The sequence below is a fragment of the Vulpes lagopus genome, chromosome 5 (assembly GCF_018345385.1).
Source record: "Vulpes lagopus strain Blue_001 chromosome 5, ASM1834538v1, whole genome shotgun sequence".
In the NCBI taxonomy this organism is placed as follows: Eukaryota; Metazoa; Chordata; class Mammalia; order Carnivora; family Canidae; genus Vulpes; species Vulpes lagopus.
Window position 1 is genome coordinate 76,834,285 of NC_054828.1, and position 23,608 is coordinate 76,857,892.

General features: G+C 37.3%; 1 protein-coding gene across 1 annotated transcript; it reads right to left on the reverse strand.

Annotated features, from left to right (window-relative positions):
• Window positions 1-262: 262 nt before the first annotated feature.
• On the reverse strand, window positions 263-21,922 carry SEC22B (SEC22 homolog B, vesicle trafficking protein). The gene is made up of 5 exons (XM_041756658.1): window positions 21,705-21,922; window positions 12,876-12,985; window positions 9,792-9,952; window positions 7,729-7,875; window positions 263-2,214 (listed from the first exon to the last, which is right to left on the reverse strand). The coding sequence occupies exons 1-5, from the start codon at window positions 21,777-21,779 to the stop codon at window positions 2,060-2,062; spliced, it is 648 nt and encodes a 215-aa protein (XP_041612592.1). The 5' UTR covers window positions 21,780-21,922; the 3' UTR covers window positions 263-2,059.
• Between the last annotated feature and the right edge of the window lie 1,686 nt (window positions 21,923-23,608).

Genomic DNA, 23,608 nt, shown 5'->3' on the forward strand with positions numbered 1-23,608 from the left:
AACCTGAGATGCCTGGTTGCTTGTGGATACATGTCATCTGGTCAGATCTTCCCACTACCTCCAAGAAAGAAGGAAGTAGGAGCCATATCACGACAGTCTTATTCTCTCATTTTTCTACATCATAACATTAAACCACTTTCTCATTCCTTTCTTCATTCTGCCTGTCTTCTCATTTTTTAATTGACCCAATGAGTTCAGGTAGAAATGTACCCAGAAAGTTACGTGTACATAAATAGCCAGATAACAAAACTTCACACCGAAGTGAACATTCTAGAAGTATTTATTTCATTGCCGGCCACTTGGTTGCTGCATGCAACTCTCAACAACGAGCTGCCACTCCACTTCGGTAGAAGAACCAAATGCTATGGTACCACTAAGGTTTTCAGATTTTGAGGCTTTTATTACCAACATCATTACTCTAGGGACAAGCCTTCTAGGGACTTAAAAGCACTTAATCTCTATAAAAAGTAACTTCGTATTTCATGCACAGACTCCAATTGGTAGATTTAAGTCCAAATTGGAAAGAAAAAAATTTATTCTAGTTCTGTAAATTATCAGGAACAAAATAAGCCACTTCTTCTTGCTTTAAGGAAATAGGGTTGTTTTTTTCCCTATCAGGAATCAAGACAGTAGCTTTGATGATTCCTTAGTTATAAAATTGTTTACTAGTTAAAGTTCTCTCCAAAGATGTTAAGAAGTTGGCTCATTTTCCTGTATGACTTTAAAGAAATATCTGCAGTATGTGTAAGTTCTAGGTTATACTGTAGACCCTTGTGATAATATTTAAAAGGTCTATTCTCCTCAATTAAAAAATCCTATCTCAGAAGGTAAAAGGAAATCCCCATCATCCCTGAGCAAAAAAGGGAAAAATTGCAGGTACTTTTATTTGTTAATAGAAGCCACTGAAATGAGTTACCTATCTCTAGAACATTCTCAGAGAATTTACATAAACTGAAGCAGGTATGAGGTGTTCTCAGAGACTTTCTCAGATAAATATATTTAGTAGTTTGAGTAGCTGCTCTGTAAAAATTTAAATCTAACTACATAGCTGAACATTTTCCATTTTGAAATTTGAGAATATCCTGAGAGAATGCTTATGGGACATGAAACTACTGTGCACAGAGGAATTTTTTAAATGTCAGAAGGAGGAATAGAGAATGGGGAAAACTACTAGAGAGTAGAGAAAGTAAAAAGAGGCAAGACAAAGCTGTAGTGATGGGCTGGGACCTATCTTCCCATTAAGTTGGGGGGCTCTGGCTAGCCGTATGCTATACTTACTCTTCTATTACTACAAACCGGATGCTGAAAAGTAAAAGTAAGAACGTCCCAAACTAAATTTAAGTCTTTTACAGAGTAAATGACAGAAAACACTTTAGCTTCTTAATCAAGGAGTGCTATAATATAATTTCAAGACATCTTAATATAATTCAATTATCCCTAAAGCAGTTGTGCAATAAGCAAAATGTCATAAAAGGAAAACAACAAAGGTTAACTTCCTACAGGGGCCAATAGACAAGATCTTTGCAGCACAGCAATTAACCTTCACATAGTGGAGTCTTGTTTACAAGGCCATCAAAAACTTAGATTACTGAAAATCACAAATGTCACCAACAAAAGGAATGTTGATTAGATACAGTCAAAAACCTTTCCAACGGGCTGCCTTCTCTGAAGGAATTTCAGACTGTTGCCTGCATGGGCTAAGCCAGATCTCACTGATGGCTCTATTAGAGAAAGAAAATGCCCCCACTCAGTGCTATTTTAAAAATGTAAAAACACTGGGAGGGAAAAAAAACAAAATAAAACAATCTACTGTTCCCTAACATATATAGCTCAACACCCAGAGAAAGCCTCTGCCCCCAAAAGAGACTTTCTACAAAGGGGTAAGCTTCATCAAATGAGGTGTAACACTTCATTTTCAGGACATGTCTTTCCTTGCAAGGTCTTTAGAAGCAAAAGTTCCACTTGGAATTCTAATACACATCTCTGTGAGCTCAGCTTCCTGAAAACATACACCTGCCGGGTTCTAGGTTTACCCTTGCCAGTGACTGGATACACTACTTCACAGCCACCAAAATCGCACATACACTATTAACATGATGAAAAATACAGCGACTGCTGCAAGTTTGGCGTAAGTGGAACGCATGTTCAAGTACTTTGCGTCCTGGCGGTATTTCTTGGACAGACTGGACAGATTGTTAGCCTTTGAATCCAACGCTGTGAAAGAAGAAAAAAGGAAAACAGTGATTAGTCTCTGAAGTATTCTCTCTCATGTATTTAGCATAAAAATAACTTAAATGAGTGGTATTCCAAAAAAACCACAAAGCTTAAATTATCACTTTTATTTCAAGAGTTAGGTTGCATATACTGATTAACCCATGATTCTAATACACTGTAAAATTTATATTGCATTTTAAAATTCCCAGACTAAATTATGTTCAAATTCTTGAGGCTGTACCATGAGGTGGTTAATTAAGAGTGCTGGCTCTCTGGGCAGCCCCGGTGGCTCAGCAGTTTAGTGCCACCTGAGGCCCAGGGTGTGATCCTGGGAGTCCTGGGATAGAGTCCCATGTCAGACTCCCTGCATGGAGCCTGCTTCTCCCTCTACCTGTGTCTCTGCCTCTCTTTCTCTGTGTCTCTCATGAATAAATAAATAAAATCTTAAAAAAAAAAAAAAAAAAGAGTGCTGGCTCTGGTCTCGGGTCTTTGGTTCAAATCTCAGCTGCACCAGCCATGTGACATTTGTCAATTCACTTCGTGTCCACTAAGACCCTGTTTCATCATCTGTAATATGAAGGTAACAACACAAAATGTACTATAGGATTTTAGGTACCTGAGAATGCCTGTAAAGTGAACACAATCCTTCCATATAAGTCTTTGATAAGTGTTAGTTGATAATAATCATCTTTTAATGCTCTAAATCATATTCTCTCATATCTTAAAAAATGATAATCTATGTAAGATAAGACTCAGGTAACCAGAAAATTCAATGAATCAGAAACTGAGTATTGAGTTATATCTCAATGGTGACTGCTACCAAATTGCCAAAATTCTCCACATGGTAAAGACTATTATGATGCTACCAGAAATTATATTTCAACAGACACTGGAAAGTAACTAAAATATAATCACAGGTGCTGGACAACCACCAATAACTACTAAATTAAGCTTTTAAGGACCTTTTGCAAAGTTTTTTCTAAAAGGATATCTATAATGTGGCTGCCTTCTATAACTGTCAACCGAGCACGTAAGAGAAGCAACCAGAGAGAAACAAGCTAGACTAGAGTAAAATACATGACATATTTTAATAATAAAAACAAATTCTCAGTGTGACATGTGAATTTTGATCATTTTACTTCTTTAAAGTTTTGAAAAAACTATTTTGCAATATCAATTTGTTCTTCCTTAGAGAATACTTTTGGAATATTTGAAGTTGCTTAACAAACTGAGTTGATTGAGAAATGTGGTATTACTTAATGACAGAAACATGACAACCACTTCTAAATTAGCAATTTGACCTGTAAGAAAAACACTTAGTCACACAAGAAAAGTTAGGAGATGAGAAATAACCATGACAATGCTGTGAGGAATCTTTCCAACCAACCTACTAAAATGGACACTCCACTGGAGAGAGGTTTTTAACTACTATGTATGTAACTATATCCCCAAGGCCCAGAACAGAGTCTGGCAATAGTACTCAAAAAAAAAAAAAAAAAAAAAAATTGCTAAATGAATTTAAATCTGAGAATAACTGGGCAGCAGAACAAGTATTAGCGAATATTATACGAAATAAGCAACAGGTAAACATAATTCCTTTACATAGGAACATTTGGAAACACATGATATCACAAAGACAAAGCCACTACTGGGAGAAGTCATTTAGCAAATATTTATGTTATAGTCATTTAGCAAATATTTACGTTATAGTACCATGCAAAGTGTCAGAAGATACAATGATGATTACAACACACACGACCCCTGTATTTGGGGAACTCACAGTCCAGTAGGGTGCACCTCTGAATGAAAAAACAAAACCCATAACTTAAAAGAAACAGGTATTTTACACAATAAAAATAGGCATCATTTCATATTGCTGAAAGAATCCACAGGGACTACTTTTGAGTCGTAAATGCAAGGCAGGCTAGCTATAAAACTAGAAATGAGAAAAAGGGACACCTGGGTGGCACAGGTGGTTGCACATCTAACTCTTGTTTTGGCTCAGGTCATGGCCTCGGGGTTGTGAGATGGAGGCCCATGTTGGGCTTCGTGCTCAGCAGGGAGTCTGCTTAAGACTCTGCCTTTCCCTCTGGCACTCCTCCCTACTTAGACACTCTCTCTCTCATACATACATACATACATACATACATACATAAATCAGTCTTAAAAATAAACTAGGAGGGCATCTGGTGCAGTTGGTTGGGCAACTGACTCTTGGGTTTCAGCTCAGGTTCTGATCTCAGGGTCCTTGGATTAAGCCCCATAGCAGGCTCTGCGCTCAGCATAGAGTCCACTGGGCTCTCTCTCTCCTTCTCCCTTTGCCCCTCCCCATCTGTACTCGCTTGCTGCCACATAAATAAATCTTAAAAAAAAATTAGAAAGAGAAAGAAGGCATATAAGATGGATTCTTATTATGAAGAAGTCAAAAAGAGGAAGAAAATATTTTTTGAGGTAAGCTAATCTCACTATCTTCAGAACGTGCTCTGTGCTTTTTCTTACTCCCTCTTAAAATCCCACTCTTAACTTTTTTCTGATCTATCCAAATTCAAGAAATCTTCCCAGTTCACCTTATCTACTTCCCGCTACATCTTACAGCTCTTATTGTTTATATATCTATTTAAAACTGTAACACACTGAAGATGGACAAAGACTTGGAGAGGCCATGAGTTCTAGGCAGTAGCAGTGTGACTAAAAGTAAACTAGTTAACTTTTCCAAGTCTCTGCTTTATCTGTAAAACTGGTTTGATACCACCTAATTTACAAGGGATTAGCCTAAAGCATAAGTAAGATGTATGTATAAAGTCCCTCTGGAGCACCTGGGTGGGATAAGCATCTAACTCTCTGTTTTGGCTCAGGTCATGATCTCAGGGTCCTGGGATCATGTCCCGTGTCAGACTGCGTTCAGCATGGAGTCTGCCTAAGATTCTCTCTCTCCCTCTGCCCCTCTCCCAGCCTGTGCTTTCACTCTTTTTCTCTCTCACATAAATAAAATCTTAAAAAAAATAAAGTCCCATTACCATATTGCCTAACACAAAGTAAGTGTTCAGTTGATGTCTGTACCCTTATACTATAAATTACTCTGTGACAATGACAATGTTTCTTATTTTTCCAATTAGATGAAGCTACTAAAGATTAAAGAAATGTATAACTGACCCTTAAACATGGGTTTAAGCTGTGTGCATTCCCTTATACACAAATTTTTTTTTTGAGGGAATACCATAGATGTTTTCTCTTCCTTACGATTTTAATAACATTTTTTTCTCTAACTTACTTTATTGTAAGAATACAATATATAATATGTGTAACATACAAAATAACATGTTAACTGACTGTTTACATGTTATGTACAAAATAACATGTTAACTGACTGCTAAGGGAAAAGCTTTTAGTCAACAGCTGGCTATTAGTAATTAAGTTTTGGGGAAGTCAAATGTTGTATGTGGAGCCCCTAACCCCCATACTGTTCAAAGGTCAACGGTCTTCTTTTCCCATCAGTACATCAGCTTTGAAGTAACCAGCAAAGCACTAGATGAGAATCCTTTTACACTTTTGATAAAATGATTATATAAATTTGAGATCGAAGAAAAACTGCTCTCGTCTATTTTATCCCAGGTACAAACTGTTAAGTCTGTTATGATGAAAATTTACAGACTCACTCATCTAACATTTGATGTTTAAAGAGTATGAAGCTGGGACAACTGCTGACTAGTGACATGGAGGTTACAATTTGTAGTTTGTAATAAAGGAAAACCCATTTACTCATGAATGACATCACAAAGTTGAGTTCATGAAATACTCATTAAAGCATTACTGTGAGAACAACAAAAGAAGTATATGAAACAGATACAAAATACATAAATACTACATTTAAAGAGTACAGTAAACACTTAGGTGATATTTAAACATTAGGCAAATATATATATTTTAAGGCAAATTAGGAAAGTACACACAAACACATACACGCACAAATACCCAGGATATGCTTCAAAAACCATTACCTAAAAAAATAAAAAAATAAAAAATAAAAAATAAAAATAAAAATAAAAAACCAGGGATCCCTGGGTGGCGCAGCGGTTTGGCGCCTGCCTTTGGCCCAGGGCGCGATCCTGGAGACCCGGGATCGAATCCCATATCGGGCTCCCGGTGCATGGAGCCTGCTTCTCCCTCCGCCTGTGTCTCTGCCTCTCTCTCTCTCTGTGACTATCATAAATAAATAAAAATTAAAAATTAAAAAAATAAATAAATAAATAAAAAACCATTACCTAGCTAAGTGTCTTAAAGAGTTTAAAGGACAAAAGAGATTAATGTGATGTGGGCTACTAGAATCAGGGAAGGCATCTCTGAAGAGGCAATTCTTATCTGGATCTTAAAGAACAGGTCCAGGATGGTGAGGAAGCTGACCCAGCTGAGGCGGAATGTTTGGGAGCCACAGAGCATGAAAGAAGTTTGAAATCGGGATCCCTGGGTGGCGCAGCGGTTTGGCGCCTGCCTTTGGCCCGGGGCGCGATCCTGGAGACCCGAGATCGAATCCCACATCGGGCTCCCGGTGCATGGAGCCTGCTTCTCCCTCTGCCTGTCTCTGCCTCTCTCTCTCTCTCTCTCTGTGTGTGACTATCATGAATAAATAAATAAAATCTTTAAAAAAAAAAAAAAAAAAAAAAAGAAGTTTGAAATCTTCCACGACAGAGAGAATACAATGTCTTGTACATTACAAACATGCAATAAGAATAAAAGTTGAAATCAAACTAGATCTTATCTTGTGGTCACAGATTTTAAAAGTTTTTCAGAAGAGGAATGCCTTGATAAAAATACTGGAGGGTATTATGCTGAGTGAAGTAAGTCAATCGGAGAAGGACAAACAGTGTATGTTCTCATTTGGGGAATACAAATAATAGTGAAAGGGAATATAAGGGAAGGGAGAAGAAATGTGTGGGAAATATCAGAAAGGGAGACAACATAAAGACTCCTAACTCTGGGAAACGAACTACGGGTGGTGGAAGGGGAGGAGGGCGGGGGGTGGGGGTGAATGGGTGACCGGCACTGAGGGGGACACTTGACGGGATGAGCACTGGGTGTTATTCTGTATGTTGGTAAATTGAACACCAATAAAAAATTAATTTATTAAAAAAAATGGCATTTTATGACATTTGATCTGGCAGCAATAATGTCTCCCAAAGTGACTAGTCAGGAAACCACTGCAATAAATCTTTGACAATTTCCTCTCATTCTTCATTTCCCTTAGCTTATGTGTTTCTGTAAATATTTACTTAATGTTGTGAATATCTTGGAAGCAGTAATTGCTTCTAATATGGAATAAGACCTTCTCACCATTCCAACTCAACAGAAACTAATCACACTAGGGAAAAAAACAATACCACACTGGAAGTTTTGTAATGTAATCTATCTCTAAGAGATAAAATGTTTAACAGTACTGGATAAGAGTCTAACAGCAAAAAAAGTATCCCCAAATAAGCTATCCTTGCCTACAGGAAGGACTCGTAATGCTTTACACACCTGAGAGTGCTTCTCCCCGTTGTAACACTTCTTCAATATTGGCCACCATGATCCTCTGTACATCTTGCAATTCAGTGTTGATGGAGCCTAGGTTTCTCCGAGCACGGCTGTCAATGTAGAGCTTCTTGGTTTTCTGAATGTAGGTATCTGGGATAATTAAGAAAAGTGACCATGAACAACTGTGTCCATCAAAGTATTGCAGGGATCAGGAAGTTCTGAGCTTAGTCCTGGATCTGCCAATGGTCCATGGCTAACCAAGCTCTTGAATGAGCATCAAAATTTGAGTTTTGATTTCTTCATCTGTAAAATGGAGATAGATGACCATTCAGGAGAAATGTCCTCTGCATACCTTCAAATGAGAAGTCTGCTCTCAAGGTCCTTAGAGAAATTAGGCCCCATTGTAGTAAGCCTTTCGTGAAAGCAAAGATTTTCAAACCATGTTCCGAGGATCCTTAGGGTTTTACTACTTAATGCTTTACATTCCCTGAAAAGGATACTGGCAACAATCTCGCATCACTACAGGTTAACATGGCAGCATTATTCTATCATCAAAAGCAGGAAAAACATTGTCTTCAAGTATTTTCTTTAATATACATTCCTAATTACACTCTGTTCTTAAGCTTCAGGTAAAGCAAAATCCCACTATAAAACTGTAGTTTTATTCATGATTAGCCCATGTCTGTATTTCTCAAAACTGTAAAAAGAATGACTTATTATTAAAAGACTATATTTTCAGTTTTTGGCAAAAATCCTTTTTATGAGTTATATGAGTTAGATACCTTTCATTTGCCTCTTTAGACCTCCTCTCCACCCTTCTGCACCACACTTTCTACTTTGGGAAGCTGACCTGCATGGACTACACGGTCGGCTCCTTGCCTTGGAGCTTCCACTTAGGTTCTGCCAATGGGGGAACTCCAAGGGTAAGACATGAGAGCGGATAGTGACATTAGGATTTTTATTCCCCACCCTATCCCTGATAAGTCACCCTGGCCTGGCAGTAACTCTCCAACCAGAGGTTACTACTCCTCTCAAGTTGGCCTTCTCTATAAATTTTCTCCTTTGCAGTTCTTTCTCTTATTCCCTCAGGCCTAGGGATGAAAACAATTACACTGTTACTGATCTCAGATTACAGTACCTTGTAGTTCACCTATACCCCATTCATTAAGCTAATTTGAGTGTACCAACTATTCCCTGTGTGACCTTGATATAGTAGTCTTATTTTATTTTTTTTCTTGGGTTTACTGGACCCTTATTATCTTCAAAAATAAAACCTGAAAAAGCAGACATTATAAAAATTGGCACTTGAAGAGTTTATAGTTATGAAACACTGGAGTGTTTTGCTAAATTTTATTTCTAAAAGTAAGATGACCATTTATCAAGCAAACTGGAAACACTTCAGAAATTCGGATACAGTAAAACGCATTTCTTTTTTAACTAAAAATATCAGTAATGTAGTCTAATCATACATACTCTCACTTCTCTACTTAGGGTACCCAAGACATTTCCTTTGATTTCTTGACATCAGATGCTTTACTGATGATGAATCTTTCCATAATTATTGTACATACATGGATGGACATCGACGCTCACTATTTCTGCATGTAATAAATGTTATCCACCCCTAATACCATACCTCTTCCAGTTTTTTTGTTGTTTTTTTTTTTTTTTTAATTAGAGGATCTACAAGAAACAAAATAGCTTCTTTCTGATTTCCAAATTCTGATCTCCAGAAAATGAACCTTACTGGGAAGGGCAGGGGGTGGGCTCAGCTACTATACACCAGTCAAGCAGATCTTTGGGAATAGTTCTGATGACTAATCAAATCAATCATAAAAAAGATCAAATGGCAACAAGTTCTAAGAAAAAGATCAAAAGACCAGAGAAAATTACTTAGGAGAAAAAGTCTCATTCATTCAAAAGACAAAAAGAGATGAAATGGAAGAGACAGAATCCAAAACTTCAGTAAGAAAACATCAGGGAAAAAAAGTGACAAAATTATTATCAATGTAACAAACAGCTTCTTCTTACCGTTTGCTCTCTTGATATAAAGAGCAAAAACTTACCGAACTCAATAAAGGAATAGGGCCTAGACACAGTGGGCACTTTCTTCCCATGCTGTTCATCAAACTCTGAGTGCAAATCTTCCAGGTAGGCAAAAGCCAATTTCTTAGGGAAGGCAGCTTCACACAAAACCAAATAACAAACTCCCTGCTCAATAATGTAGCTGAAGAGACAAAAAAAAAACAAGAAAAAGTTGTCTGTAAAATAACAATACCCCCAACCACTTGAAGCAGACTTTCAGTGCTTTACAAACTTTTGAAAATATTCTAGCCTAAGCCCTTTGAGGCTAGCTAAGTCAAAAAATCAACTTCAAACCACAAATGCTTAGAATCAGAAAGCAAACAATGTCCCATTATTAGAATTATATTCCAAAAGGAGTATCTAAACATGTTTATTATAATTGTTTATAATTCAGTAAAATATCTTAATACCTACGACTTTTTCTTGAAAACAGAGTTGTGACTCCATCTACCTTTTGATTATGTATGAAAACTACTGTGCGTGTGTGTGTGCATATGTATGGTTTTTTTTTTTTTTTTAAGATTTTACATATTTATTTGAGAGAGACAGAGAACATAAGCAGGGAGAGTGGCAAAGGGAGAGGGAGAAGTGACTCCCCACAGAGCTGGGAGCCCAATGTGGGGCTCAATCCCAGGTTCATGACCTGAGACAAAGGCAGATGCTTAACTGATTAAGCCACCCAGCAGCCCCTCGTATACATGTATTTAAACTCCTCCCAGTTACAAGAAAAACAGGGGAACTGGAAGTTGTTGTGGATACTTAGAATTTGGAAGTTAATGCTACAATGTTTACTGAGTACAGATAATGACCTTAGGACAAATAATATTCCCTAACTTCCAGGATAGAACTCTATATCAACTATCCAGTATCAGAAACTATCCAATAACAGAACTGACTTCCTCTTATGAGAGTGAGCTCTCTGGCATTCTGGAAGGAATTATATAACTACATGTCTGAGAGGTATTGGAAAGAAGTTAGGTTACTCAGTGATTTTCAAATGTGTTTTTTGCTTTAGTATTCTTTTTATTTCAGCAATAATTATATTCAGAAGACCCAGTATGTACATCAAATAAAATCAGAAGGTCATCAGTTGAAGTGGAGTGTAAGGGCCCAAAGTACTATATATACCCCAATCCCTACTCTTACTATGAGGCTCCTAACACATCTTAGGACTCCACAGAGCAGTATAGAGTGTATTATATAATCTCTTGGGCCCCTTAAAATGATGATGATGATGATGGTGAGACTGCTGTCCTATCTCTTGCTTGGGCATCTGAATCAACTGCTCCCAGACCATCTTCTAAATTACCAGTGTTATTCCTAAAGAGTAAATATGACCGTATTATCCTGCTTAAAAATTCTGAGGGTTCCCTAATTCTTATAAAATAAAATCATAGTCCTTGATATAATACTTGTGGCCTCCAAAACAGGTGTAGGTCACATTATATCATACTGTTCTCCAAACTTACGTTCTTTTATATCCTCATGGACTTCTGCTTATATATACATATATATTTCTAATTTTTAGTATATGTGCTACCAAAGCAAGCACTACATATATATTTCTAACTGTAATATTCTTTGATGTACCTGGAGAAACTTTTGTTCATTTTCATATGCTTGATTCTACTATAATTTTTTCCATGAAATTTCTCTGTATTGCCCCTCGCTCTATCCCCTTGTCTCAAATGTATTCCCTACAAATGGAAATTTAATGCTTCCTTCCTTCTACTCAGTTTAATTTAACTGAATTACAGCACTTCTTGCCCTACAGTATCATAGTTTAGTTGTCTGAATATGTGTTTCTCTCTGCTACTAAGATAAGCTCATAAGAGCTATGGATGTTAAAGGCAGAACTTAACATACGGTCTGGCAAAAAACAGATCTTTAATAAATAGTCCTTTGATGGAAATAACAGATGAGATGAGATTATAAAGTTCCTAAAGCAAACCACACAGAAGAAAAAAATTTCTTTTCAATTCCACTAGAACTTCCCTAGGTTTTTTTGTTCCTAACCCATGGTAGAGATAAAGATACCATACCTATATAATTGGCTGCCTAGATCATTTTTGGATGTTAAAAATTAGATTTATAGAAAAATGTTACATATACTACACAAATTAATACCTTATAAAACTTAATATCCACTACTTTCTTAACCAATAAACCAGGGTTTTGTTTTGATTTTGGTTTTGTATACTTGTTTGTTTCTGATGGGTGGAGGAGGTTTTTTTGTTGTTGTTGTTTGTTTGTTTTTTTTGCCTTTCAAGTTAAACACAGCAGGTCCCTCCCAGGTCTATTATCTTAGCCTCAGTTCCTAAAATAGTAATAAGGATTATTCAGCTAATCCTATTTTATTTTCCTTTGACCTTCTTGTTCTCTTTTTCTAATCCTTCCTGTTTTATCACCCTCACACTTGACGTACTAAACATTTAATATCAATTATTTGTAGATAATTTGAAATTCAATTAAGTCCTTTTGATCCCTCTCTTGGCTATATGCATTGTCTGTAACCGATGATTGAGATGCTCTTAAATTACCTTTTTAAAATTTTTCTTTTTTTTAGTAACTAACATTTACTGATATTCTCTATGTGCAAGGCAAGATGTCAAGAGAGAGATTCCTTCATTATCCTCATAAAACCATGACCATTTTCTCTATTTTAAAAAGGAAATAGAGGCCTAGAGAAGTATATATGAGTTGTTTAAGGTTGTGTTAGTAAATGTTTGAGCAAGAGTACTAATCTACATACACTGGTGCTAAGAGGTTCCTAAAGCAAACAATTATCTATTACTGCATAATGGATACAACATCCATTAGACATAGGATAACAGATTAACTTATTGTATGCAAACTGAATAAACAAACCAAGATTTCTGTTTTGCAGAATTGGAGCCGGGGAAGCTGTTTCCATGAAGAGGCTGTATTTTTTTTTTTTTTTTTTAAGAGGCTGTATTTTTAAAATTTTCTTTACTTTTAAAAAATTGTTACCATTCTTATCAGGTGCTACTTATATCTACTCTATCTCATACTAAATGATCACAAAGAAATAGGATTACACTCACTGGAAAGTCATGGCTCCAGCTTCCAAGGTACATCTGGTAGGGGACTGCTCATTCAACTTGCGGAAGAGTTGCTTGGCCTGACTCTGGTACTGTTGAAGATCCCGGCCAGACTGAAAGAAGATATCTTCATTTAAGAACTTTGCACACATACAAAAAGACATAACAAGTAATGAGCAGCATCATACTACAAGGACACTATATAAATAAGGTCCTTCATTAAAGATTAAGAAGATTCATTTTAGCAAAAGAAAAATGGCCTACTTTTAGAGCAAAAAGAAGACCAAACCCCTGGCTGTTCAAGAAAATCACATTAGGGCAGTCCGGGTGGCTCAGCGGTTTAGCACCGCCTTCAGCCCAGGGCCTGATCCCGGAGACCTGGGATCGAGTCCCAAGTCAGGCTCCCTGCATGGAGCCTGCTTCTCCCTCTGCCTGTGTCTCTGCCTCTGTGTATGTGTGTGTGTGTCTCTCATGAATAAATAAATAAAATCTTAAAAAAAAAAGAAAAGAAAATCACATTATTTGCTAAGAAGCAAATTGTACTTCTTTTTTTTAGATTTTTTTTTAATTTTTATTTATTTATGATAGTCACACAGAGAGAGAGAGAGAGAGAGAGAGGCAGAGACATAAGCAGGCTCCATGCACCAGGAGCCCGATGTGGGATTCGATCCCGCGTCTCCAGGATCGCGCCCTGGGCCAAAGGCAGGCGCCAAACCACTGCACCACCCAGGGATCCCCGCAAATTGTACTTCTTAACTGTCTTTAAGGCACTCAACTTTCAATCCAATGTTCTTTCCACTATTAGGTCAGTGGCCTCCTCCTAACTCATTTCACTTGCACACTTATTGGCACATAATTGCACAACATATTCTATACTCGGGAAAATCCTGGGAACAATAGACTGTGAATTTCACTTTTATCCTGGAATATCAAACAAAATCTTCCACAAAATGTTACAGAATTGAGCCATTTCAGCAAAACTAAATGTATGCACCCATACCTGCAAAATTACTAGGAACACTATCATGCAACTAGGTAAAAATGAACAAGAGTAAGGACTGAGATTGGAAAGTCAAATATTCTTTACTGAATAAATCTATTTGGTTTCTGAGTTTGGATAGCAAGGGACATATACATACAAAATGAAAATAACAATATTCAGATGAAAGAATTACAGGTAATATTTTCTTGAACAATTTCTAAATAGTTTAATAATTTAAAAAATGAAGGAAAATAGTCTACTGAGGAAAACAGCAGTGTCATCGCAAAAGGAGAACATCATATCCACTAATCTCTTAGATCCAAACGGGAAAGAATGAAATGGAAAGCAAATAATTATTTATTTATCCATACACTGGGCAGGGGGGAGGCCCTTCTGTCATATGATAGAAAGGAATTACTTTGTTTTGAATTATTTATTTGGATTGAACAATAAAACACAGTCTCTCCTTGGTAGGTGTTTAATAAGTAAATATTTACAATAAAAAAGCATGGTTTTTTTAGGTTCTTCCTCAAAAGGCATTGAGGACTGGATCTGAGGTCTAACTTTTAGAAAATACAAAGTGAAACCTATAAATTCTAGATAGTGAACCACTGAGCAAGGGTAAAAACAAGGAAGCAATGATAAAATTGTGAAAGTGGGAGACAAGCAAACATACAAATATAGGATTCTAAGCTATATTTAAAAATGATGAACTGGAAATTTCAGAATAAGAAAATAAATAAGTATAAAATGAACCAGGAGAGTTAGACAGATGCCTCTAGAAGTATCAATTTGTAGATTTATCTTGCTTAGTACTGTCCTATAGCAATGATTGGTTATAATACTCTTGAGAAAATTTCTATACTAACACATATGTATATTTATGTGTATATTTACATACTAACAATACTTTACAGTAATTAATATTATAATATATATTAACATTATTCTATTAACCAGTACATATTTTTTCATGACTAGTCAGCTAGTAAAGGAAAGTGAATACTATCAAATGCTTTTGAACCTGTGCACAATATCCTCTGTTCCTAAATTTGAATGGTGCTTGTCAATTTGTTTGCTTCACTAATGCCATTAGACAAGGCATTCAGAAGAGATCTGACCCCACAACATTAGATATAAAGGGATGCAAATAAAGTTGGAAATGTTACTAAAGTGCCAAGAAATAATATCAACATTGATCAATGATTTTTTCAACCTTGACTTTACACTAGAGTCACTTGGGTGTTGTACAAAAAAATAATCAAGCACTATCTCCTCCACCCCCAAACCAATTAAATCAGTATCTAAGAGGTGGAACTCAGAAATTGGTATTTTAAAAATAACCACAAACCACAGATATTAAGCAAAAGTGTTTTTGACAGTTAAAGGCAGTAAGCACCTTAAAGAAACTAGTTGAAGAAATAAATGGCAAAAAGTTGTCAAAAAAGACTAGTACAAATCCTTTGACTTTATAAGAAGCATTGTAAACATTACTTCAACCTAAGAGAAAGAGACTAATAATTGTATAAACTACAAGAAACTATGGCCAAAAGTATGCTATAGTTTCAGGGATTTATGATGAACAAAGTAGTAATCTCCAAGGTACAACACTGAGATTGCATATATTATGGCATGCCAACCAACATTTTACAGTGCTGATTCCAATAGCATCACCATCCCTGAGAACGCAATGCTGGCACAATCTTTCTGATAGTTATTTCTGCAATATGTATTAGAAATCATAAAATTTTGCATATTGTTTTATCCAACAATTCTGTACCTTTGAAAATATACATACACATCATATGCTAAAAAAATAAAAACGCATATAAAAATAAAAAACAAACATTGGTAATAGAATATAAAATTGGTTAAATAATGTAGTGTATTTATATAGTGGAATACCATACAGCCATTAAAATGTTGTATAATGGGATGCCTGGGTGGCTCGGTGGTTGAGCATCTGCTTTTGGCTTAGGGCGTGATCCCCAAGTTCCAAGATTGAGTCCCACATCGAGCTTCCTGCATGGAGCCTGCTTCTCCTTCTGCCTATGTCTCTGCCTCTCTCTCTCTCTCTGTGTCTATCATGAATAAATAAATAAAATCTTTTAAAAAATGTATAATATTTAATTACAGGAAAAGATATTCACAGTCTAAGTGAAAAAAATCAGGGGGAACAGTCTTACAGTACTATTCATTATTTAATTTTATACACACATATAAAAATTAAGGTTATACATTAAAATGGACATAATTTAAGTGGGGATTTTGGTAATAATCACCATTAACATTTTGATCCTTTTGTTTATACATATTTACTGAATTTTTTTACATTAAACACAGACTAGTTTTGTAACAGGGAAAATTATTCATTTACCCACTCCTCTTTATTGCATATTTGTGCCCACAAATATGTACAGTTCTAATATGAGCTTTAAGGAAAAATGGATCTAGAAAAGATTTTTCAGAAATAGGCAAACTAATGAAATTAAATAAAAACTCACTTTCTGCCATCCCAGCCACTGTTCTAAACGCTTTACATAATTTAACTTAAATCATGCTTACAACTATCCTATGAGGTGATTAGAATCATAATGCCCATTTTCTGCACAAGAAGTCAAACCTGAAGGACTAGGGGCCAATGGGGAGGTGCCAGAACTTAAACCTAGGTATTCTAGTTCTGAAGTCCCTGTTCCTAAGCATGCTATACCACTCTACAGTTAAAACTGCTTTGGTGATCCACCTTCCAGGTGATCTTACTATTTGATATGAAATCTAATTCACAGGAAATGCTCAAGAAACTGTGTGGCAGTTTTGCTTTTAGGATTAAAGTCACAAAGGACCCAAAGTCACCAGACTACCTAAAAACAGTTAGATGTCTTCATTCTGCTTTCCACTTCATCTAGAACAAACTTGATGAATCTTGTATACAGTATAATGGAAATACGTATTAGCAATCCAATAACGAATTGGCTGTGAATGTCTGGACAAATTCTGAAACTAATTTGAGGTCATCCAACAGCATATTTAGGATTTGGCTCTATGTATAATATAAAAGGTACAGGGTTGAAATTTACCACACAACTACAATACTTTTTATTGCTATTACCTAGGACTCCAGAACAGTTAATTATATCAAATGCCACCTTTTATCTTTATAGGAATGTTTACCTAAGCTCTTACCTTTTTTAAATACATAATACTTTATTTATTATGTTCATATATAATAAATCCTTGAGGCCTTTAAACTCATGAGTCTTATGAACGTTTTGGTTATGATAAATTACAAAATGCCAAGAAAGATTCTTTGAGATCTCAAAGTAAAGAAACTTGAGGAGGAAGAGGTGCCTGGGTAGCTCAGTTGGTTAAGCAGCTCTTATCATTTTTAAATTCCTGCTGAACTCAGCTGGTCAAAGGCCAGAAGCACCAAGAACCAACCATTTTCCTCTAAAAGCAATTACAGAAAGGTGACTAATGAACTCTCAATAGTTGGGGGAGGGTGGCAGTTTAAATGTACAACAGACTCTCTGCTCTTTTGGTGTTCTCTGATGAATACTTGGTTAGATCAAACACCTTCAAGTCCACAGAGCTGAGGCAAGATGAAAGAAAAGAGAATACCCTTCATTTTGAGGTAGAATAGAAAAGTAGATGAAGAAATAGCAAACATCAAAAAAGGAGAAACACACCAAAAAGATAGAAGAAAGGAAAGAGAATATCAGAATCTAGGTTTGAAGAGAAAAGTTCATCTCTCTACCACCCTACATTGGTATTTCTAGTTGAGCAAAGAGGAAAAAGTGCATGAGATCCACTGCCTAAATGATTTTTTGAATTTTAATCTCTATTGTATTATCCGAGTAACTGTTCATCTCCAATAATAAGGCAGTTTGTACAGGACTAGCACCTAGTAACCACCTAACATCTGATATCTATTATCGATGTAAATAATTGAAAAAGTACATTGAATTATTTGCATTGAACAATTAAAGTACTTAACTATAAAACTATTAGGCTGAAATATCCATTTCTTAAAAAGCTATTCTGGATTCCTAAGAAATACATTATTAAAAAGTTTTACAACAACAAAAAAGATTTAGAACAAGGCAGTGAAGTGTACCAGTTAGGCACTAAGGCTCTGGTCTAGACTCAGAAAGATAAAAAATAAATGGTTCTTGGGACGCCCAGGTGGCTCAGTGGTTGAGCATCTGCCTTTGGCTCAGGCCGTGATCCCAGAGTCCTGGGATTGAATGCCACATTGGGCTCCCCGCAACGAGCCTGCTTCTCCCTCTGCCTATCTCTCTGCCTCTCTGTGTCTTATGAATAAATAAAATCTTTGAAAAGCAAAAACAAAACAAAACCAATGGTTCTTGGGGTGCCTAGGTGGCTCAGTCAGTTAAGTGTCTACCTTCGACTCAGATCATGGTTTCAGGTCTGGGATAGAGTCCCATGTCAAGTTCCCTGCTCTGCGGGGGAGTCTGCTTCTCCATCTCCCTGTGCCACTCCCCCTGCTTATGCTCTCTCTCTCAAATAAATAAAGAAAATATTTAAAAATAAAAACCAAAAAAAAATAAAAAATAAAAATAAAAATAAAAACCAATGGTTCTTAACCAGAGGTGATTCTGCTGATCACATCTGGCAATGTCTGGGAATATCACACAACTGGAGGGGTGGTGGTGATGGTAGTGCTACTGCCACCTAAGATGGAGAGGCCAGGACACCTGGGTGGCTCAGTCCGTTAAGTGTCTGCCTTTGGCTCAAGTCATGATCCGGAGGTCCTGGGATGGAGTCCCACATTGGCTCCCTGCTCAGCGGAGGTCCTGCTTCTTCCTCTCCCTCTGCCTGCCACTCCCCCTGCTTGTGCACTCTCTCTATCAAATAAATAAATAAATAAACCTTAAAAAATAATTAGATGTAGAACTATAGATATTAGTAGACATCCTACAATGCACAAGACTGTTTCTCACAACAAAAAATTATCTGACCTAAAGTTTCAACAGTGCTGACATTAAGAAATTGATGAAGGGGATCCCTGGGTGGCTCAGCGGTTTGGCGCCTGCCTTTGGCCAGGGCGCGATCCTGGAGACCCGGGATCAAGTCCCACGTTGGGCTCCTGGCATGGAGCCTGCTTCTCCCTCCTCCTGTGTGTCTGCCTCTCTCTCTCTGTCTATAATAAATAAATAAATCTTAAAAAAAAAAAAAAAAGAAATTGATGAAAAATTCCATAATGCTACTTATTAGCTATATGACTCATACAAAAAAACCCTATCACCTCTAGACTGGGAGATTCCTCATCTATAAATTATTAGGAATATTATAATATAATTAGGAATAATAACTATCCTAATATGATTGGTATGAAGATTGAATGAAATCATATGCTTGACAGGCTTCAGCACAGTGCCTGGCATGTAGCAGGTATTCTATAAATGTTCTGTACACTATCATCATAATAAAAATGAATCTAGTTTTCATATTTTTGCAGATATTAAAAGTTTAGGAAAGACTTTATTATTCAAAGTCCAAATTCCTAAAGGAAATAACTATGGAATTGTCATCATAACTATGGAATTTCCACAAATATTTTTGTGGAAAATTTCTCTTCATGTCAGTTAAACATAGTAACCCATTTGGTAGACCAACCCATCTTGGTAGACCAAATTCTAATTTGGAATTAAATTAAGAACACACAATAGGGGTGCCTGGGTAATTCAGTCAGTTGGGCAGTGACTCTTGATTTCGGCTGTGGGGGATCCAGCCTGTAAGGAGTCGGCTTGAGATTCTCTCCTTCTGTCTCTCCCCCAACTTGTGCATGTGCACACTCTCTCTCAAATAAATAAAATCTTAAAAAAAAAAAAAACCATACAATAATATACAAATTCTTTTTTCAGTAAAGTATAAGGCAGAGAGTAAGGAACTACTAATACCAAGTAGACTTTCAAATTCACTTTGTATTCTTTGCCCACATTGAAATCCAATGCAATTAACTGACCAGACTTCTCCCTGGGGAAAATCATTTCCCAAACTATATACATACCCTTCAAGGAAATGTTCCCACACTATTCCCTTGTTTAAGTCATGTTCCTGCATTTAACATTTCTCTGCTTCTAGAGAGAGGTCCTAGAAAACTCTTAACAAATAGCAAGAAAAGTATTTCGCAACTGAAAATTAAGGACACACTATTTTTCACATATATCAATGATTAGACTTTGTTTTATGCAATGAATAGAAAACATTTCACTTAGCATGACTTGCCACTTCATGATCTGTACCACTTTTCTCCTAAATGTGAAAATAAACATATTTCCAAATCAGACCTAAAAAAGGCATATAACCAAATAGAAGCTTTCCTAATGACTAGACAATACTGTCAGGTTAGATGTCATTTCTCCTGGGAAGACTTTTCCTGGTCTCCCAAAACCAACGTAAATACCTTTTCTGTAAGGTAAGAGTGAGGAAAAAGAGTCTTTTACCTTTACCTTTCCATAAGGTAATAAAACAGCCATTGAGCCTTCTTCCTTTCCATAGCAGTTTTGCTATATTATAATTACTTGTTAGTTTTCTGGCTTTTCCACTAAACCATAGCTCCATGAAAATAGGGACTGTGTGTCCTGTAACCTCCTGTATTAGCACCATGCTTGACACAACGGATGTATTTAATAAGGGCATTTTTTTTTTCTTCAAGAATATATGAGGGGACGTCTGAGTGGCTCAGTAGTTAAGTGTCTGCCTTTGGCCCAGTCTTGGGATCGAGTCCCACATCAGGCTCCCTTAGAGGAGCCTCCTTCTCCCTCTGCCTGTGTCTCTGCTCCTCTCATGAATAAATTTAAAAAGTCTTTTTTTTTAAGGAATATATGAATGAAAAGTCTAAGAAGAGATATGTGCAAAATAATTTTTTCTACAACTCATCTTTTTTGGGGCATTCAGTTTTTTTTTTTTTTTTAACTACTTAGGATGTATGAGAAAGTAAAATAAAATGGATCACTTTAAATTACCTACAAAATTTTCCTTCTCAGCCTCCCTTCTTCAGAGGCTGTCCAACCTTGCTCCAGAAACCTGTCCTCACAACACAAATTTCCCTTGTGATTCTAAGGTACCAAACAGATTCTATCCAAAATATCTGGAGCTGTTGTTGTTTTAATCAATTCAACACACTTTTCAGCACTTACCCGCATAAAACTGCTGTTGTTAAAGCTAAGAGAAACACAACAATGATTAAGATCTGCCGACTGCCTCCTAGGAAATTCAAAGTCTTGAAAAATAAAGGAAAACAGATAAAAGTACAAGGCATTACAGGAATACAACACAGGAGTTGTAATTCCAACAGTAGGAATGCAGGAAGGCTTACTGGAGGAGGTGGCATTTGGGCATAACCCTGAAAGAAAGTACTATACTGAACTTCAAACAGGTGTCTCCCTGTGGCAATGTTATCTCACCCACTTTAAGGAGATGTCATCATGATAGGTCAAGGACCAAGTGCCACCGCAAGAGAGCGTGAAGAATTTAGAAACTGATTCCCCAGGACCTGTTAGTCAGCCTTGATAGCAGCAGAAAAGGAGAAATCCCGAATGTTAACAAAGTCTCTAAGAATCTCCCGACACAGGGCGGCCCCATCAGCCGAAACCATCCCTGAAACGGAGCGCCCTTCTGGAGACAAACAGGTAAGACAGAAACAGATCTCTGCCAGGAAAGTCTCCTAACAAGTCGTCTCTCCGCTGCCAGAAGGGGTACAAGATCAACTCAGAGGGCTCGAGAGTGCACACGAGGTCGCCAGGGTCGCCTGCGTTCTAAGGAGAAATCCGGTAGGGAGAGCGGAGCCCAACAGGGACCTGGGGTCGCGGGGGTCTCGGGCTCACCTGTTCGTCCTCCTGCATCGAGGCGGCCAGCGGGAGCCCGTCCGCCACACGGGCGATCATCGTAAGCAACACCATCTTCACGGGCTACAGGGGTCCAACGCTGGCCCGGGTGGCCCCAGACGTCCTGACTTCCTCCGCCGCGACAACAGTTAGATGTCTACCTTAGTTCCCAAGACCCAGCTGCTTGCGTCTGCGCTTCCCGCTGAGGTGGCCGGAAACCAGTTTCGGAGCTTCCGACTACCGGTCCTCTGAATGGGCTTCCGCCCGACAACCACAACTACCGGAACACTGGTTCCGTGGTCTCTCTATCTACCTTCGGAAGCTTCCAAGGCCCCGCCCACTTTTCTGGATCAGGAGCTTCGAAATAAACCTTGCCCTTGAAGGGGGTGTGACTGAAGCAGAATGTTCTAGATCCCGATGCTTTAACTGTAGGGGGAGGACTAGGAAGGGTGGCACATATTTGCATATAGTTTTCTACTATATATATTATATATTTTATACAAAATACTTTCTATGTTCATATATTTCTAGGCAGGAATTTTTGTCGGCTTGTTTTTTTTTTTTTTTTATGTGTATGATTGGTTTTTGCTTTGTTGTGTAGGCTGTATCCCCAGATCCTTGAACAGTTTCCGGTAGAAAATATCTCTTCTTTGTGTAAAAAAAAAAAAAAAAATTTACCAAGTAGGGACCTCAGAAATCACCAAATCAAGCACCTTTCCAAAAGCTGGGATCTCTGCTACATCTGTTATCATAGGTAGCAGGGTAGCCTTGCTAGAACTTCCAGTAACTGGGCATTAACTCCCTACTGGGAAGACCTCTACGCAATCCTACCTGAGGAAGCGTTATCATCTCTCTTATCTTGGTGTCCCTGTCTCTAAATTGGGGATATTATCCACCTCTCTGGATTTTTGTGAACATGTGAGAAATGTGAGGTGCACCGGTTTGGCACCTGAGTAGCTCAGTGGTTGAGCGTCTGCCTTCGCTTACGTTGTGATCCCGGGGTCCTGGGATCCAGTTCTGCGTGGGATTCCCCACAGGGAGCCTGCTTCTCCCTCTGCCTGTGTCTCTGCCTCTCTCTGTGTCTCTCATGAATAAATAAATAAAATCTTTTTAAAAAGTAAGTTATACAAATGTATTTATTATTACTTATATTAGTAACTACTGTTTATTAAGCATTTATAATTGGCATTTGAATTAACAGAAAGTGCTTTATGGATACCAGTTATTTAACCAAACAAGCCAGTAAGGTTTTTTAATATTTGGTTCCACTTTATAGTTGGAGAAAAAGCCTCAGAGAGCAATTTTTCCAAGGTGACACAGCTAGTAAAATTGGGAACAAGATTTTAGCTGAGGTTGAACTCCAAAGCCTCTACTTTTAATTGTGATGCAACTCTATCTTAATATTTATCCATAGGTTAAAGAGCTCATGCTTTCATTACCTTTTCTACAGCTCTACAACTATTAGGGAAAAGATAGTATTTTTTTCTTTCTTTTTTTTTTAAAGAGATTTTATTTATCTATTTGAGAGAGAGATACCAAGCAGGGGGGAGGGGGAGAGGGAGAAGCAGGCTCCTCTCTAAGCAAGGAGCCTGATTCAGGACTCCATCCTAGGACTCTAGGATCATGACCTGAGTTAAAAGTAGATGCTTAACCAACTGAGCCACCCAGATGCCTGAAAACTAGTATTATTTCTTGAGAGGCTTTTGAGAGGTAGACCCAATAAGACCTACTAATTGACTCCACATGAAAGATGAAGGACTGGGATATAGTTACTATTAACAGTGACAGAAAGTGAAAGGCAATCCTTTGTGTATATGGGAGCCTAAACTGGTGAAACCATAGTATCTTACATTTAGAATAGCCCATACATATATAACTTAATCTAACAACTTCCACTCAACAAG